At 37.2% G+C, this 19,018-nt stretch overlaps 1 protein-coding gene across 2 annotated transcripts in view; it reads right to left on the minus strand.

Moving 5' to 3' along the window:
• Nucleotides 1-19,018, minus strand: part of DGKI (diacylglycerol kinase iota) — a 377,484-nt gene that overhangs the window by 125,774 nt on the left and 232,692 nt on the right. For both annotated transcript variants that reach the window (XM_054692700.1, XM_037514044.2), the window contains exons 17-20: nt 18,693-18,755; nt 15,000-15,073; nt 13,552-13,663; nt 3,594-3,793 (exon numbers count right to left, since the gene is read on the minus strand). In XM_054692700.1, the coding sequence (XP_054548675.1) occupies nt 3,594-3,793; nt 13,552-13,663; nt 15,000-15,073; nt 18,693-18,755 (449 nt within the window). The remainder of the gene's footprint in view (nt 1-3,593; nt 3,794-13,551; nt 13,664-14,999; nt 15,074-18,692; nt 18,756-19,018) is intronic.

Here is a 19,018-nt window from a genome sequence, read left to right on the forward strand (position 1 = left end):
AGCTAGAAAGGGATTCTCGGGGAAAGTGGTACTTGAGCGGGATCTTGAACTTGAGCAAGAGTCAGCAGATGAGAAGGAGGTAAAGTGGGCACCGCAAGAGAAATGCAAAAAAATGATGCAGGAGACAGGCTGCTGCTTCAGGAACAGCACTTGCCTCTGGAGCACAGGAAGATGAGGGTAAAGAAAGCACTAACCCAAAAGCCCTGTCAAGAGAGGGAACACAGACTTCACATTTTTATAAAGAACTGTCAGACCAGTCTAGTCGAAACAGCATTGTGTGAAGTGGTCAGCGCTGGAAGCAAGAAAAGGAAGCGTGGGCACATTTCAGCAACGCTGCTGAGAAGAACTAACGCAGCCCTCGACTACAGCTGCGTTACTAACAGAAGAACTAGATGGTGTGAGAGTTAACGACTTGGGTAGTAAATGGAAGGCAGATGTTGGAGCGTGAGAAAGCCAGCCTGCTGACTGTGTAACAGGTGACTCCAGGGGTCAGGAGCACAGTGACTGAGAAGGGGGGTTCCGCTCACACAGTGGGAATGGAAGCGGGTCACTGGTGGTGAGGAGGGAAGGCACAGGGAATGGAGCTGGTGAGTCCAGTGTGTGGCGCATGGTCTCAGATGACCATGAGGCATCCAGGGAAGGACATCAACAAAGATATTTGGGTGTGAGTCTTCAGTTCTTCACAGAAGCTCTGGGCTGAAGACATCGATCTGAGACTTGTTAGCTAATCCATCATGAATGAAACCTGGGGTGCAGATAAGGTCCCCCAGAAGAAGGGCACACCCATAAGAAGCACCCAGCATCCCAGTGGAAAAAGGACCCAGTTGTTTAGGATACCACACCACTTAGATCACAATTATTTATTTAATTATTATTTTTCTTAATAAAGACTTTTTTTAAGATTTATTTTTTATTTATACAATAGCTGGGGTACAGGCCAGAGGTGCGGGAGAGTGAGAGGATTCACCAGAGACAGAGTGGGGAGCAGAACAGGCAGATGGACCAAAAACATTGCTGAGGGGAGCAGCAGGTGAGACAGGAGAGGTCTGCTGCACCATGTGGGGATCTCCCTCTGACCGGGAATCGAACCCGCAATGCAGAGGCTGAGGACAGCTTCGCAGAGCTGTGTTCAACCCGCTGTGCCACCCGGGAGGCCCCCTCACAAATATTTAATTAACATGCTATGAAAGAATGGCTCCTTAAGGTGAATTGAAAAGCTCTCCAGACTGAGAAGTTATCCCCACTCCCAACACAAGGCACTTCAAACCCGTTCTCTTTCTTCTGAAAAAAGGCAGACAAAGAAACAGAAGAAATAGCGAAAATTAAGAAAGGAAAAGGGAGGAAAAAAGGAAGAAAAGGAGGGAAGGAAGGCAGGAAGGTGAGAAGAAGGAAGGAAAGAGAGAATCACGTGAGTTATCTTTTTCTGTCTTAGCTGTGAGAGTGAACATTTCATCCACTCACAGAACAGGGAAAATCTTAAGACTGTAGATTTGAAAACTTCTTTGTAGAAAGGTGCACAGGGTCAGGCTGCCCTTAAACTGAAAACTCCACTGGGAAATCAGTGGATGAAGTTCTCTCTCAAAATACGGATCCTAGTGAAACTCAAGAGGCAATTTAGTGGCAAAGGTTATGTAGGATCAGCGGAGGAAGGTCTAGAAAGGAAGGTCTAGTTAGTAAATATTTTACTGTAACTAGGTGTTTTGCTACCTGTAGTGACATTCTGAAAATAAAGTGCTGATTGATAACTTTCATAAGCTAGTAATAGACTTCTTTTTTTATGTTTTATATCTTGTCTTAACAAAAACCTTGTTAATACTGTGATTTATCCTTCACCTGCAGCACAGGCTACCGCTACTTAGATGGAGACACCACAGCCCCCTGGTGGAAAGTAAGTGTATTTCTGAGTTGAGGCTGCTTCCTGAACATCCTCACAGGTCATCACCTGTGCCAGGAGTATGAAAATAAACCATTTACATTTGTCTTTTGCGTGGAGAAGCCCAAACATATTCTGAAAAGTACAGTCACTGAGCAAATTCTTTCTCAAGGGCAAAAGCGGTTTGGAACTAATCCCCTGAAAACAATATTATGTCTGATAAGTTTATTAAATATAGAAACATCAGGTATGAAAATGGAGGTTCTTTAGATATTAAGGACTCCTTGGTTCTATTTTAGCTTCTCCACAAACTATAGGTGACCCCAGACATGGTGGGTCACCAGGCTGTCTCTCTTAGTAGTTCAGAACTTTCTCCAAACCAAGTGTTCAGAACTTAAATCTAACCTTTCTATTTTGAAGAGACTATGGTCAACCACATACACTACCTTTTCACCACAGAAACTTAGGGATTGGAGAAAGAAAGTGTCCACAATGAGCTGAGAGCTCCACACGCTACAGAATGTAACCAAAACAACAGATGCAGCTAAACAAACCCTCCTGATAAAGATGTGGAGAAAATGCTGGAGAGTCAGGGTGACTCGGGAAAGAAGGAAGCGGAGGAGGGGCCATGGTTCACCTCAGTTTCAGACTTAGCAGCAGATGTCAAAACCTAAATGGCCTTGAGCACCGTCTCATGCTGCCCCCTACGTCCGCCGCCCACAGCGCTGAGGTCCCATCCTGGCAGTGAGCGAAGGCACGCGTACCCCTGTGCCTTCCAGACTCTTCTGCCGGTGGTCATACTGATGCAGTAAATACGTGGCAGAGCATCCCCTTGGTTCACAGGCGTGACAGGATGCCAGCCACTCAGGACAGACAGGAACCATGTCCCACAGCTCTCTCACCAGGACAGAAGAGTAACGTGTGGCTGAGCCCGGAAAGGGCCTGAAAGGGCCTTTAGTCAGGTCAGGCACATACGCATAATAGATGGCAGGTCCTCAAAAAAGATTCCTGAACCCCCACTTTCTCCATCCCTCTGTCCCATCCCAAGTAGACCTCTCAGTCATTAACTTACTAAGGGGCGCTATGAAATGCACATGCATTCTAAACTTTGACAAACTATAGTTTGTCATTATCACCAGATCTCAAGTCAGTTAATCAAAAGCCTCCTCAGAAAGGAAAGGGTTCGGGAAGGACAAGTTTTGTTCAGGTGCAAAGTCATGGGTCGGGTTAAATCTAGACACTCGGATGCCACCGAGAAGGGCAACTTGAGCTAAAACACCAGAGAACACACAAGCCCACAGTGGGAGCAGCAGAGAGGGGCCGCAGGCAGAGGGGCCACAGTGTGTACAGAGAGGACCTGAAATCCACCTCTGCTACCCTCCTGCCAGTGGCCTGGCGAGGAGATGGCCGACAGCACGCCTTCTTAAAGCAGAACCTACAGGACACCTCCATCTTGATGCATCTCATGATCTAGTCACCCTGAATGATTTTCCCCTAATCCTAGTACATACAGACTCGAGTGGTCAGAGAGGAATCCTCCATCTAGTGCACTGTGCAGTCAAGTGAAGCAGGGCCGCTGCTCAGTAAACAGGAGGAAGACAGGAGGAGAGCAAGGAAGTGCTGTGTCCTGGCCTTCCCGCCCTCGGCGCAGTGGGGCTGGCCCATGCACATGCTCCCCTCCGTGGCCCCATGGCAACCGGGCAGCGAGGGGCACACTCACTCATTGAGCAGAGGCATGGACGTCCTCCGCTTGCTCTTCTGCACCATGTTGGCCTGGTTCCGCAAAGAGATCCGAATCATCGCCGGGGCCAGGCGGCACGGCTCCCCGTCCACTTGCATGGGGATGGACTTGTAAGTCAGCAGCAAGACCTCCCGGCACTGGTGCAGCCTCTCCCCGTGGCCCCCAACTTGCAGGGCAGCCTGTAAGAGCAAGAGTCAAAGGGAGGCCAGGAGCTGGGTCTTCGGAGCATCCCGGACAGCCAGACACCAAGTCCACCGCAAAGAACCAAAAGGCCTTTGATAAATGTATCGGCAGCGGTTAGCCAGTGAAATAGGAAACCTGGGTAAGCCTTTCACACAAATAAACTCAAAATGCAAAACTTTCAAGGGTTGACTACAAAGTCTTATTGCTTTTATGTTATTTCTTTAGTCTTCATTTAATCATGCTGGTTTAATGCAAAAGTTATTCTTGTGCTATTGTGTCTCACTAAAGAACCAATATGTAAGTGGACCAAGAGAATTTAAAAGAGATAAAGCACATACTTTAAGATAGGATCTATATTATACTTAAATTTAAATACACATTAAAATAAATATAACTTCATTATATATTTAAATACATTAAATATAATAAACCATAACCCACCCTTGGTTTAAATATATATAATATATATATATATAAAAAAAATAACCCACCCTTGGTTAATTTAAATATATAACCCACCCTTGGTTAATTTTCAAACTAAGCAGACTTTTCCTTTTTTGCCTAAAAGCTCCTTAAGCTACTTCTCATTTGCATAAAATCAATTAAATATAAAACAATATTAATTACTAAATTAAAAACCATCTGAAAAGTTGATCAATGAGAACTCAGTTCTCTATGGGGTCATAGAATAGAAAGTCAATCCAACATTAAGAGACCGTTGTTGAGGAAGCAAGAGCAACAAGTTACCCCAACTTCCTGCCTTCGTTAAAAAAAAAAGGATTTAGTATCATTTACCCTTTTAGGAATGAATGAAAGCCACATAATGCATACTGGATGTACAGCATACATAGAGTATACAAATCACATAATACTACCTGATCAATATTTTTATACACATTTGTAAATATCTGTCCAGGTCAAACTAGATTGACCATAATCAGGTTTCCCCAGTAACCACCACTTTGACTTTTATTGCCCATGTGCTTGAACTGGAACTTCATAAAAAATAAATCACACAGTGTGTAGTCTTGTGCCTGAAAACTTCTGCTCATACTTTTGAGTATTTTATCGAAAAATGAATGTCCCCTCTTCTATTGGGGAACATCTGGTGGTCTCCAATTCGAAGGCTAGTACTAATTTAAGCATTCTTATATATAGCTCTTGTTGGATACAAACCCTCTTGGGTACATACAATGAGTAGAACTATTATGACAGAAGTTAAGTGTATACTTAATTATAGTAAACACTATTAAACAGTATTTCAAAAGATTACAGAATGCATTGCAAAAGATTACAAAATGCATTTTGACTATCAATTTACAATGAAATAAATTTAAAGGAGTCAAGTATTAACTAAAGCTCAGAATCTAAAAGAAGAAACTATCAGTTTGTCTCCATATGTCTCATCTCTATGAATGGAAAAATGACTTTTTTAGCTGTGATTTGGTTGCAAAATATTTGCATTTATCTGATCGTTTGAATTATCTTAGTACTTGCATTAATTTGAATAGAAACTTGATTATAGATGCAAATAAAGGGACACAAAGGGGCAAAAAGAAGGGAAACAAAATAAGAATTGAAAAGAACTTATTGTTTGGTGATTTTGATGTTAAATGCATTATATTATATGCTTTAAGTACAATTTTATTCAATTAGTGGGAGAATGAGAGAAAGGACATGTGCGAATCTACAAACTATTTTTTGTAAAAATACTATCGAATACTATTTAATCCTGTTATTCAGCTGGGAGTTTTTCTGGCTGGACTTAAAAGATTCAGTTAAGTGAATCTATGGATTTGAGCTGCTATCTTATCTCTAGAACTTTTCCATTATCATTTCCTTTGCCTCAAGTACTTCTCAGCTCAAAACTTATCTAACAAAACCATATCCCTTTAACCACTAGATGAAATACCATTTTTTCCTTCTTTTTGTCCAAATTCTGACTGGACCTAAAGACAAACAAAAAGTACAGAGCCTGTCAGGTAAGAATTTATTTCTCTGAGTTTAAGAGAACTGAAAAATCATTTCAATGCCAACTCTGCCTCTTGGTACGGGAAGGCAACACAGCACTGTAACGCACTGTTAGACCAACTTCCCAGTCTCAGAAATAGAATAATAGCAAATACCAGGCGTGAAGAGGAGGAAAGACGTCACTGGCAGCCACTGACATTTCAGAGTCGATTCCAAAGGATGGCAAACAGGCACAAGAGGAACTAATTAGCACTTCACGATCAAGACATTTCTGTTCTCGTTAGCAGAGCCACACTAAATTATCTTCAGAACAAGTTAGAGTAAAGGTAACTTTAAAAATACTTATTAGAAATAGTGACTTCTCATCATTCCAAGGAGTCTAGGTTTCAGCATCCTACTAAATAGTGACAGACATCCCCTGGCTAGCTAGGATGAATCACTTACTAACATTGAAACACTGGGTTACTAATGGCATTCAATGAGCTGTTCAATCTAGCATACACTGTGACGATTTCAAATACTGTCTTTTTGGCAGCACATGACTGGGAAGGAAAATGAAATCAACAGCCCCTACATCCAGTGCAGCCACGACCAGTCATCACCTGGGGCCACAACTGTCCTCGATTTCCCATCTTTGTGGTCTACAAGTCCTCCCTGGAACATTCTTCCATGTCCCTTCAAGTATTCTCCTCCCTGCTACTCAAGTCCTTATTCTCCACACTCTCAAATGGAAAACACAGACAATCCTGGTCAGGTAAGAAGAAATGAAGCTGAGCAAGTCCCCTCCCTCCCTTTCTTACCATGCTGCCCACCCCCACCCCAATGAGGCCCCCACCTCCCAGCCCTCCCCCACTGCAGCCTCAGTCCTTACCATGGCCAAGGCAGATAATCAGTGAAACCCAACTCTGCTGTTTTGTTGTTATATTACCCAGGCAGGACTAAACAAAACTGAGAAACACAAAAGTATTTTGTTTTATTTAAAAATAAAATATATAAAAGAAGATAGACAGGTGCTATGGTGGTGGGAGAACTATGGGGACTACACCTGAGGGCAGAAATCAAATACTGTCCACAAGTTAACAATGATGTAAGAAAATCAATAAATTTAATTTAAAAAACTTATACATACTCCCCAAGCTGGTATTTATACCCAAAATAGGACCCCTCGGAGTCTAACTTGTTCAGTTCCTCAGGTAGGATTTGTGGAAAATTCAAGTATATTTGTGGATAAATAAAAATATATATAGGGCCTCCGCAGTGGCGCAGTGGTTGAGCGCTGGGTTGCGAAGCTGCCCGCAGCCTCTGCAGCGCCAGTTCGATCCCCGGCTGCTCCCCGGCCACCGGAGGAGGGTCCCACATGGCGTGCAGACCTCTCTTGCCGCCCGCTGCTCCCCTCAGCAGTGTACTTCGGTCCTTCTGCCTGCTCTGCTCCCCGCTCTGGCTCTGGTGAATTCTCTCACCCTCCCGCGCTTCTGACTGTACCCAGTGCTTGTATGTATAAACAAACAAACAAACAAATTAATAAATCTTTAAAAAAATAAAAAAATAAAAATAAAAATATATATATAAGAAGATAGCCAAACATACAAAAGAGCATTTTGAAAATCATACAAGAATGCTATGAAGATTTTTATGTTAAAAAAATGGAAATCTAGACAAGAAAGATAAATTTCTGGAGAAACAATTAACTTGCAAACTTGGATGCAATAAACATAGACACTGGCTAGATTAAACTGCATTTTTAAAAAATTAAGATTGAAAACATTTCTCAACCCAGCCCCAACCCCTAAATGTGCCAAACAGAACAAATGTTTGACAAGGAAAGCTCCCTAACTTTTAAAGAAAGACAGTGTCTATTTAATACAGATTGTTTCAGGAAATATGATGCTGTAGCTTCTGACATAACCAGATAAACTCAAGCAAAATGATTCCAGAAGGAAACTTGAATCAATAGGAAGGAATGAAGAATTCTAGAAATGGTGACTATCCAGGTACATATAAAGGACTAGCCATTTTTTATTTTATTAATTTCTTTAAAATAAAACAACTGTTTAAAACAAAATGTTAATATTTTCCAGTGGGGTTTATATGTATGAAAAGGAAATTTATATGGAAATTAGAGTCCAAAGTGGAGGAGAAAAGTGGGATATAAGAGAAAAAAATTTGTGACAAATTATCAGGAAGAAAGAAGATCCTCCAGACATTAAAAGGCTAGTAGAAGGCCATTGTGACAACTTTATGCCAAAAGACTTGACGATTTAGATGAAATGAACAAATTCGTTGAAAATTCAACTTCACAGAACTTACTGAAAAAAATAGAAAAGATGAATAATTTTACATCTATTCTTCTCTCAAAATTTGAATGCCGGATGGTTCATTAGGAAATTCTATGAAATATTTAATGAAAAAAGTATAAATCTTATACAAATTATTTTAGAAAACAGATATTCTTTCAGAATATCATTGTCTATCTTAATTTTTGGAGTCAGTATATCCTTGACATTAAAAGCCCAATGAGGATATTGGAAGAAAAGAAATTTATATACCATATCTTTCATAATCATAAAAATTCTTAACAAAATATTAGTAAATTGCAGCTGGCAAAATAAAAAAAGGATAATAAATCATGAAGGACTTATCCTTGAAATGCAAGGTTAGTGTAACAGTTAAAACATCAGTGGAATTCACAATGATAAGAAAGTAAAGGGGAGAATTATGTCCCTTTCATAGATTTAAAAAGGCATTTCATAAAATGCACTATTCATTGTGATCCAAAACTCTCAGAAAACTAAGACTAGACTTGAAATTCTTTAATGACTAAAAGGGCATTTATTTTTAAAAATACAATAACTAAAGTAGTATTTTATGAGGAAGTATGGAATGTCCCCCTATAATCAGGAGCCAGGCAAGCATGTTCATTTCTGAGTCCTTGTATCCACCATCTCACTGAACACCTTTGCCAGCTAAATAAGGCCAAAAATAATAAAAGGCATGTAAGGAAATTGTAAAGCCATCTTTATTCACAAACAATATATTTTGAAAGTAGGAAAAACTAAAGAATTTATAAAAACCAATTTGAACAAAACCAGTGAATTTAGAAAACTTGCAAAACAAAATCAAGAAATAAATCTATACGTGCTATATACATCTATATATTAAATAAATGTGAAATTTAAAATAATCACTAGTTAAAATAGCATGAAAAACATAAAATACTTAGGATTGAATTTACAAAAGATGTGAAAGAATCTGAAAACTATGAAACACTACTGAGAGAAATAAAAGAACACCTAAATGAATGAAGAAACAGACCATGTTTATAAACTGGAACATTCAATATCGTTAATATGGCAGTTGTCCCTAAATTTATTTGCCAATTCAGTGCAATCCTAATTAAAGTCCCAGCAGCTTTTGTAAACACAGTCAAACCGATCCTAAAATTAATATTTCTTATATACGAAAGATGTAAGTAAGGAAAACTCTCTTAAAAGAACAAAGTGAAATTATTCTTATGACCAGACTGAAGACTTACTATAAAGCTAAGGCAATCTGAATGGCATGGTTCTGGCAAAGGATAAACAAAGCAATGAAACAGAACCGAGTTCAGAAAGAGACCCAAAAGCAACCTAAGCAATTCTATACACAATTAAAGTCTATTCAAATAAATAGTGCTGGGGGAAAAACAGATTAACATTTTTTTAATGATGCCTTAATACCTAATTTATACAACACATAAAAATTACTTTGCGCTGAATCACATACTCACATATAAAAGCTAAAACTATAAATCTTCAAGAAGAAAATATAGGAAAATATCTTACCAACCTTTCTTGAAGTAAACAAAGATTTCGCAAGAAAGACATAAAAATGCTTGAATATGAAGAAAGCCTACCTCATAAGATTGAAATTCATGAAAATGCTTAAACTTCTGCTTATCAAAAGAAAATTAAGAAAATAAGAAAGATGATAGACTAAGAATATATTTGCAATAAATATTTATGCCAAATAAATGTAATGTAGAAATAACTCATGCAATAAAAGATTAACAGCCTATTAAAATATGCAAAAAAGCAGACACTTCAAAAAACAAAAGACATAAAGTTAACAATAAAGATAAAGAACTTGTCCTTACTCTAATTTATGCTGTTTAGCGAAACATAAATGATTGTACAAAACGCAAATAATTCCTTTATTTATTCCTAGGGATGAAATTTTATCTTATTTAATTCTGCTTCATCAAATGTAATATTTGATTCTGTAGTGATAGCATTTTCTCTCCACTATTACCACATTTTCAGCACTTTTGGAGTATTAAATCTTAGTCACTTCTCATTAAGTATCTCACACTTTGCTGTTGGGCAAGTTAACAGTACAAAATTTCTGGAAAGCAGTTTTATAATTTTTATTACAAGGCTTTAAAAGGTTTATGTCATTGAATCAGTAATTTCTTTTCAAGGGGTTGTCTTAGAAAATAATTTGAATAGTGAACAGAGCTTTATGGGCAATTATGTTAATTATAGGATTGTTTATAGCCTGAACATCCAGAAACCTAAAAGTTTCAAAGAGTAAACATTTTATGAAGGAAAAAATTATTATATCAGTTGGGACCTATTTATACAATGACAGAGTAAGCAGCCATTTATACTAAGGGTTTTACTTATAATATGGTTTTATGTATAGCTGAAAACAGAAATAAAGCAATTACAAGGAAACATCAAAATGTATTTATCAGTCATGTGATTATGATTGATAGTTTTACTTTTAGTTTCTTTTCTTTTAGTCTGTATTATCAAGTAAGCAAACAATATTATTTTTTTCTGGAAAAAAAAAAAAAGACAGAAAGAAAAGGTTACATTATCCAGGATGTGAAAAACTTCATCCAAGGAATTTCCTTATGTAATTTTTCTCCCTGTATGACCTTTCGCTTTTCTAATTCATAAATAGAAAAGAGCCTACATATTTTAATTTCAATTAACAAAAAGAAAGCTGGATATGCTTTAAAGTTTAGGAGACTGAAATCTTTGGATTTCATAGTGCATGGCAAATTAGGCACCCAATTCCTCAATCTGAATAAAGCTTTGAACTGTCTTGAAAAGTTTTAAGTTACTTAGAAACAGATTCAACATGAAAGGACCTTTACAACTATAATGGCAGCAAATTGTGGCAGAAATAAATACAAATTACAATGTCTGATTATGGTCTCTGCAGAATCCAAAGAGGTAATCAGGTTACCAAGCAGCCAAGGAAGAATCATCTTAATTAGCAGGAATGCATTCCAACCAGTAAAATGAATTGAAGACTTCTGCTTTGAAATTTGCAATTAGGAGATAAAGAGCCTAAAAGAAACTTTTTTTTCCCACTCCAGTAATTCTATTTTAAATTGCTCTTAAAGAACCACTGAATATTTTAAATATACAAAAATATACATGCATATACCCAAATAACTACACTTTTCTGTTTATATATTATCTTACACAGGTATCTGCATTCAAATAATTTACCTTCTTAGAAGACATAACCCATGTAATAGAAATCATGTACAAAATATAAAATGGAAGGATTGAAAATAAAATTATTTCATCCCGAATGAAAAAAAAATACATGGTGCACTGCTATGTGAGTAATAAGGTAAGATGTGTATGGAAATAGAGAAAATATATCCAAATACTATTTAAGGAGCATAGGAGGTTCGAAACTGAATTACTCTGCTTTTTAGAGGCAGAAAAAAAAATTTTTTTTAATCTTACAGCAACTTAAGTCATTAAATTCTGAGATTCAGTTACACATTTGAGGGGGAGGGATTGTATCTAATGCATCTAGCTCTAATGATCACTTAGAGGAAAGAGAAAGACGAGAAGGATATATTAATTTATACTTCAAGGCCATTATCAGCATAATTCACACACAGGGAAACATTAAGGACAACCTTCCTGATTACTTCAATACATTAAAAGAAAAAAGATGGGTGGCTAGAAACTTATAGACTTAGGAGCCCTATCAACCAATCACAGTGAATGAATTTTAGTTGAATACTGATTTTTAAAATGTGGAAATAGGAAACAAATGTATGTGAGAAAAATAAATGGAAATTTGAGCGCACACAAGATAATATTCAGATGATATTGCTTCATTTTTTTAGATAAGGTAATGTTGTGATTGAGTTCATAAAATAAAGCTGTATTTTCTAAAAAACAGAAATATTGACAGGTAAATTGTTACAATGTCTGGGATTTGCTTCAAAATAATAAAAGGGGGTGGATCATCTGTGGGAACAGATACAAGATTATCCAAGAGTTGTAAGACAATTCTAGAAGCTGGGTGAGGTACATGAGGGTTCAATATATTACTGTGTCTATTTTTATATAGAACTTTTATTCAGTATATATTGAATCATTTTAATATTTATAATTATTTATTTTAAAAACTCACTTTATAATTTCTCAGTGATCTTAGAATAAAGTCAAAACTCCTAAAGTTTTATTTTGCACTCCATGATCTGGCCCCTGCCTGCCCAGTAGTATCTACCACTCTTACTTTCCAGCTAACTTTACCCTACATAAAACTAATTATAGATCCCATAGAGGACTAAATTCTCTCATCCATCCAACTGTACATAAAGTTCACTTTTTCCAGGATACCAAGCCCCATTCTTTTTCTCCTGGTACAGTTCATTCATTCTGTCATATTTACTCATTGTCAACTACAGGTACCAGGGTCTCTGTGGGTTCTAAGAGACAGAAGTGATGCAAATCCACCACTATCTCTCCCAGCTGGCACTCCACCCATCCCTGCCCTCCCTTTTGCCCTGTGATGCTGATCCATTTAGACTGTATTAGTGGCTCCTTTGTCCTCTGGCTTCAGGTGATGGATATCCTTGCCATAATCACAATAAATTATTCTGCTAAATATCACCAATACAAGGTGAATGAAGAATAGTTATTTGCAATCCACTTGAGTGAAGAAGAGAGGTGTATAGCCTTACTTCAAAAAAAAGGGGGGACAATCTCCTTGCTTTCAAGCATAAAGCATAACATAATTCAATGGCTGCTAGAAGTTTAGTTTTAATTTGCTAAATGAACTAATGGTGTGATCTGGTTTATACGATATAAAATGATGATCATGATTTTAAGTTGGTGTCTTTATCATTCAGTAAGTTGAAATATATGGCTAAAACCTGCTTGAAATTACACTTACACTATAAATTTACTTTTGTAATATAAGCAAACAAAATTGAAATGCAAGGTGATCAAAATACTGTGGCAACTGAATATTAAAGTTACAATACTGATATCCTTCAATATTCAGGTACTTTGTAAGAATGATGATGGCCACCTTATGCTTAAGTAGGCAGTTAACAGTGAATGCAGATGACTACCTGCCTTTTTCCCTAAACATGAAACTCTTCAGTAAACCATAAAGGCATCAAATGTCAAGGAGTCTGCATCATTACTGGGATATGTTTGAGACATAATACTTTTTAATTAGCATGAGAATTTTGTATTTCAATGTGGTGGAAAGTCAAAAAAGAATATTAACAAGTAACCATTATTTTTCGATGCAAACAAATGTACATCAATTTTCATAATGACATAAAATTATTTTTGTTCTTGCTTTCCCCAAGCAACTCTACGGGCTCATCCACACGGTCAATGTAGTCTCCAGAAACAATATAAAGTTTGCAAATTGATAAAGCAGAAGAGAAAATGACACCCATATCTTGTGAAATGAATAGACTCTATGACTAAAACACCTTCCATTTCATTAAAATAGTGCAACTTCTCACCAAAGAGGCCATGGTGAAGCCAATGACTTCAATATAACCGTCATCATGACGTTGGGGTTCAAAATCATGGTGATCGCCTGGGTTCCCCCAGGGCATTGTGCCAGCACAATATCTGTAAGAGAAGATTAAAAACAGTGGGATTTAGTCCATTCCTCTCATGATTATCATAGGAATTAACTTCCAGTTAGGTCCAATGGTTATTTCATGTAAGAATAGCTCTCTGTTCTTAGTACAACTTGAAAAGTACAACTTCCAAGAGAAAATAAAATGGACTTATCATCATCTTTGAAATATCAATGTATGAAAACGTCTTTACATTCTATGGTGCACAATTTTCTCCTAATCCCTTTTGAGTCGTCACTTCAGGATTCAGATGTCGACTGTCTATGACACACCATAAGTTATCATGGTTTCTGAATTTTATCTTGGGGAAGGACAGGTGCAGACATGACATGAGATTAGAAAGGAAAAAAGAAAACTGCAGAAGCAGAGGAAAAGGAATCCAGAAGGGAGGAAGGGAACAAGAGCAAGAAAAAAGAGAAGAATAAGAGAAAAGAAAAAAGTTAAAGTTAATAAGCAGTGTTTTCTGAGAATCTATGCCTTCTACTTAAACAACTATGATGAAAATATTTCTGGAGATGGATTATAAGGCATATGGAGAGCTGCCAAGTGTAATCAGGAGACTGTGTTTCCCTTGCCACAGATTTACATATAAGTCTCATTTCCATTAAATTTAGTCTAAATAGAACTTAATTTGCAGATTTTGTGTCTGAGTTGTCTGGCTTGCAAATAACTAAGGGTCATAGATCCATCCCTTCCAAAATCTTGGCTTAGGAGACTAGAATCTAATTTTATGCTACTGAAATAATATGCTTATTTCGAGACTGATCTTAAATATCCCTTTCTCCTGAGGTTATAATAGCACCAAAGAGAGTTGACATCCTGGCTAGAAAATGCTACTCTAATTGAGCCTATTTTTTCAAAGCAATCATCTGGCAACAATTCTGAAAGAATTCCATACTGAAATCAGGCTCGATGGTTTCCTAGCAGCTTTTGGGAAACTGAGAACAGGGATTTACTCAAGTCTATCATTCTTGAGGTGAAGGAAGAACATCAGTAATTGAGAATTAGATTTAAAATGTTCCAATGGAAGGAGATGCTAAGATTTCTTAAGAATGGGTAAACATAGACCATGCATGTCATAATTCACACCAAACACACACACACACACATACACACACACACACACACAAAAGCCACCTACCATTATCACAGAAAAGGAACAAAATTATCAGAGGGAAAAAATAACAGAGCTGGGCACCTTTAAAACCCCATTAAGAAAACTGATTTTTATTGTGTGTACCTAGAAATTTTCTGTAATGAAAGCAAACAGTCCTGGGTCAAATAGAGCTCACATCAAACCAAGGAGACAGTGGAAGAGAGCTCACCTGGGTATATTTAAAAATACTATACACTGGAACTTCAGCTCCTGAATCTTTGGGGTGAGATCTGTCCCATCGCACTGCAACATGCAAAACAGAAAAAGCAAAGACTTTAAAGAATTGACGTATCTAAAAAAATTATCAAAGTAACTAAGTTGATAATAACATACACCCATCTTCTTGCCTTCGCCCTATCTGTGCTTAAGTGAACACCAGATTTTAGGATTGAAACTTTATTTTGATTGTAGCTTTATCATGCCCAGGTTCAGAACTTGGTTTTTCTTTGACTTAAGTAAAAACAAAAGCTGACATTTGACCAAAATGATTTCTCTCTTATCTCACAATCAAAGTAACTACTATTACACTTAATCTTGGACTATTGTTAGACACTTAGGAATGTTCTACCAGCATGGAAAGATTGAATGCTTACAAGAAAAAGAATAGAGCTTCAAGTTGAAGCAGTAGCACTCCCTACCACCGTCATTTGATTCAAATAATAATCATGAACATAGTCATTTATTTTATTTTCTTTTTGAGATTATTTTTATTTTGAAAATATTAAACACAATATTTTAAAAAACCGTCTGAGAGGACTATATATTGCAGCTTGTAAAAGAAAGCATCTAGCACATAAATAACTATTATCTCCATTAGTCCTTTGCTCTCACGAATGCAACCTCTTATACACCTTGGTCTTCTGAGATTAACCACTTCACTGGAGGCGACTGTGACCCCGGTCCGCAGAGACCCCAGGCTGGGTTGGCCCCGACACTTTGGCACATATCTTCCCCACTGTTTCGTGCTTTCCTCAAGAGTCCCCTCTGACTAATCAGTGAAAAGGCTTTCATTTCCCTTTCTCATTTCCTACTGGTGACGAAAGTCAAAAGAGGAAAACTCTAGTCACGACGACAGATTCTCAGAGGCATAAAGCCTGCTATTATTTTGCTCCCCTCATACTCTCATCCCAGAATTTCCCCCTTTATCTCCTCCTTTGGAGACAGAAGTAAAGCAGGCCAAGCTCCCTGCAAACCTTTAGAGACATCTTAATCAAGAATTTTCACTTAAGCACAGGATGCGAGCTGAGCTTGTCTCAGCGGATATGAATGGTGCCTAATTGTCATGAGAATTCACAAAAATCATTTCCAGGACAGTTAGAATCCTAAATAAACAAAGTATTTTCAAATGTTATTTAGATCGGAATCAAATTCTAGACATTGATTGAAGGCGTTTTTAACAACAGTCTCAGCTACTAAACAAACAAGAAGTCTCCTGATTTACTTAGGGACTTCAGATTTACAGAGCTGACTCTACCAAGGATTAAAAGTGTAGACATCTTAAGTGATCAAAATTGAGTGTTGTAGCAACTAAAACTTTTGAAAGTTAGGATGTGATAATGAATAGAATGCAAAGCATTATTACTGTATTATAGGAAAAAACCTGTAATTAATGTTATAACAAAATTCATTTTTTAAGTTTTCCACTGTTTCTGTGTTTCTGGGAATTTATCAAATTACATAAGGAAGGGCGCCTTACAATGTACTGTACTTAATGTTTTCTTGACTATTATTGCATTTAAACTTTACAACTCTTGAGCAGCTGTTTTCAACTTTTTCCTTACTTTATACACACACAAAGGAAAATATTCTCATGCAAACTGTTTCTATTTACAAACTCATATGACAAGTCAAAACAAGGAGAAGCATGAAGATGGGTGAGTAAATGATATGTGTAGGTTTGTTATTGTTCTGTTTTAGGATTTTCTTGGTGTAGTATTTATACAAATGTTTTAATTTGTGAAGAATTATTAATTATTACCTCAGAGAAACTGACTTCACCCTGTGGTGAAGAGAGTTTTACATATGCATCTACTTACTCTACCTGACTGTTCATTCTCTCCAGCTCACACTCAAAAACACAGTGACGTCACTACAAACTATACTGTGTCCTCTGTGCCACAGCACAATGGCCAAAGAAATATCCTGTTGTGCCCTGTTTTACAGATGAGGAAAGAAAAATCTACTTCCCCAAAGTCATATATTCCAGAAAGACAGACCTGGGATGGAATACCAAATGTTGAGTTCCTAGTGGTTTTTCTCCTCATTAAAAAAATATCAGACAAGTCAATCTAACTAGAATGTTACATAGATTGACGATAACAAATATTCCTTAGTATTTGGCTGCCATTTTGACAACACTAAAAGCTCCTTTGAACCCCTGTAACTACCCATGCATGAGACAATTATTGAGGGCTGCCAAATCTAGGAGATACACTCTAGAGGTTGGGGAGTAAAGACTTTAATTGCAGCCCAATTGACTTGACAGTAGACATCATCCAATATGGCCACTGCCTACTGCATATTGGCTCTCTGGGTAGGTATTGATAATGTTCCACTAAATGTGAGAAATATCAAAAGAAGAAGGAAAGTTTATCTTTGACTGGGTTTGCTGGCAGCAGAAGAATGGAAAGTTTGGTATAAGTTTACTGCTATTTAGATTTAATAACGACAATTTCATCAAAATGAAGATCTTCATAGCTGACTGTACCATGTACTTTCTTGTATCTATAGTTTTTTGAAGGCAGTATTTCTGTTTTCAAGAACTCCACTGCCAAAAGATGTCTGCTTTCATTGCTGTTGTATAAGAACTGAACCATCCGAAAGTGATGCCAAGGACTGCTCTAGTGATAAAAGCCTTTGTCTTTTACTTCAACTGCTTCAGGAGATTCAAGTCTCATATATGCTTTATTGGTGATGAGAATTTTAATTTGTATCCTCATGCTCCCCTATTTCACTCTACCCGAATACGATTTCTCTGTTCTGATGTGTCTCTTTTGTTCTGTGCCCACTTGTCACATATTCTTTCTTTTATCTCTGCTGTGATAAATTCAAACACTGCTGTATTCCTATTCATTCTTTCCCATTCATGTCTTTTTCTCTTTCTTTCTTTTTCCTCATACAATTATGTAAAGCAAAGTTTCTTTCATTCTTTTAACTTAGTTTCCATCTGGAAACATTTCATGTCTTTATTAATAACTAATGCCTGCTATTTTCAAAGATATCTCCTATAGAAAAGACAACTTTCTCTCTCTTTTGTCTCCAGGCAGTGTGTGTCCAACCCTGGACAGAGGCCTAGGAAGAAATAACATGGGCATGCGCACACGCACACACACGCACAAACACTGAGTCTACTCAATGATGAAGAACTTTGACCTGATTGAAGAATGAATCACCACAAAATAATGAAATCAAGGCATTTTTCTAAAAATGAGACTCTGGACAGTCCTAGAATAAAAATATTTGTTTGTGGGCAGCAATTTCAATTCCGACACATCCCTTTGAAGCAGGTTTCTCTCTCTCCACCGTGGCCAGTTTGCATTTCTCTCCTCGTGCCTCCGTCACATTATCTACATGGTTAAGTAACAACACTCATTATGGTTTTCTGCAATGAGTTAAAGTACCCTTTTCCATGCCTGAACTGTGTCAGGGTGAAACTAGTTGTCATATTAATCTTCATCCCTGACAACAGTGCTCAGCACACAGCTAAATGCCCAGAAATGTCAGCTGAGGAGCTACACTGAGATCCCTAATGGTCTACGCAGTGCACTCATTAACTGATGAATTAAGTGATATTTGGACTTTATTTTTTGGCAGCATGTATACCCCTATTCAAATGCAGTAGGTCAACACTTTCAATACTTACGACAACTTTAACATGTTTGGATAGATCTCTAGAGCTTCTCTGCAGGAAATCAGAAAAAGCTGCCTATACCACAAGGAAATAAAAAGAAACTTAATTACCAAGTTATGCCAAACTGTTGTTTCTACATTCTATAGGTCCCAATGACTCTAAGTTACATGAACAGATCAAGCAAGTTCTCCAAAATAAAGCAGTGCAATGGGTGTTACGTTCTCTTCCTTTTCAAAATAAAAACTATTATACAATTTAAGATACCATAGTAGGAGAGTGAAAAAGTAGGTAATTCCAGGGTCAGTTTGGACACTTATTTTAAATGCCTTTCCTGACCT

The sequence above is a fragment of the Talpa occidentalis genome, unplaced genomic scaffold, assembly GCF_014898055.3.
Source record: "Talpa occidentalis isolate TD23 unplaced genomic scaffold, MPIMG_talOcc4v2.1, whole genome shotgun sequence".
Lineage (NCBI taxonomy): Eukaryota > Metazoa > Chordata > Mammalia > Eulipotyphla > Talpidae > Talpa > Talpa occidentalis.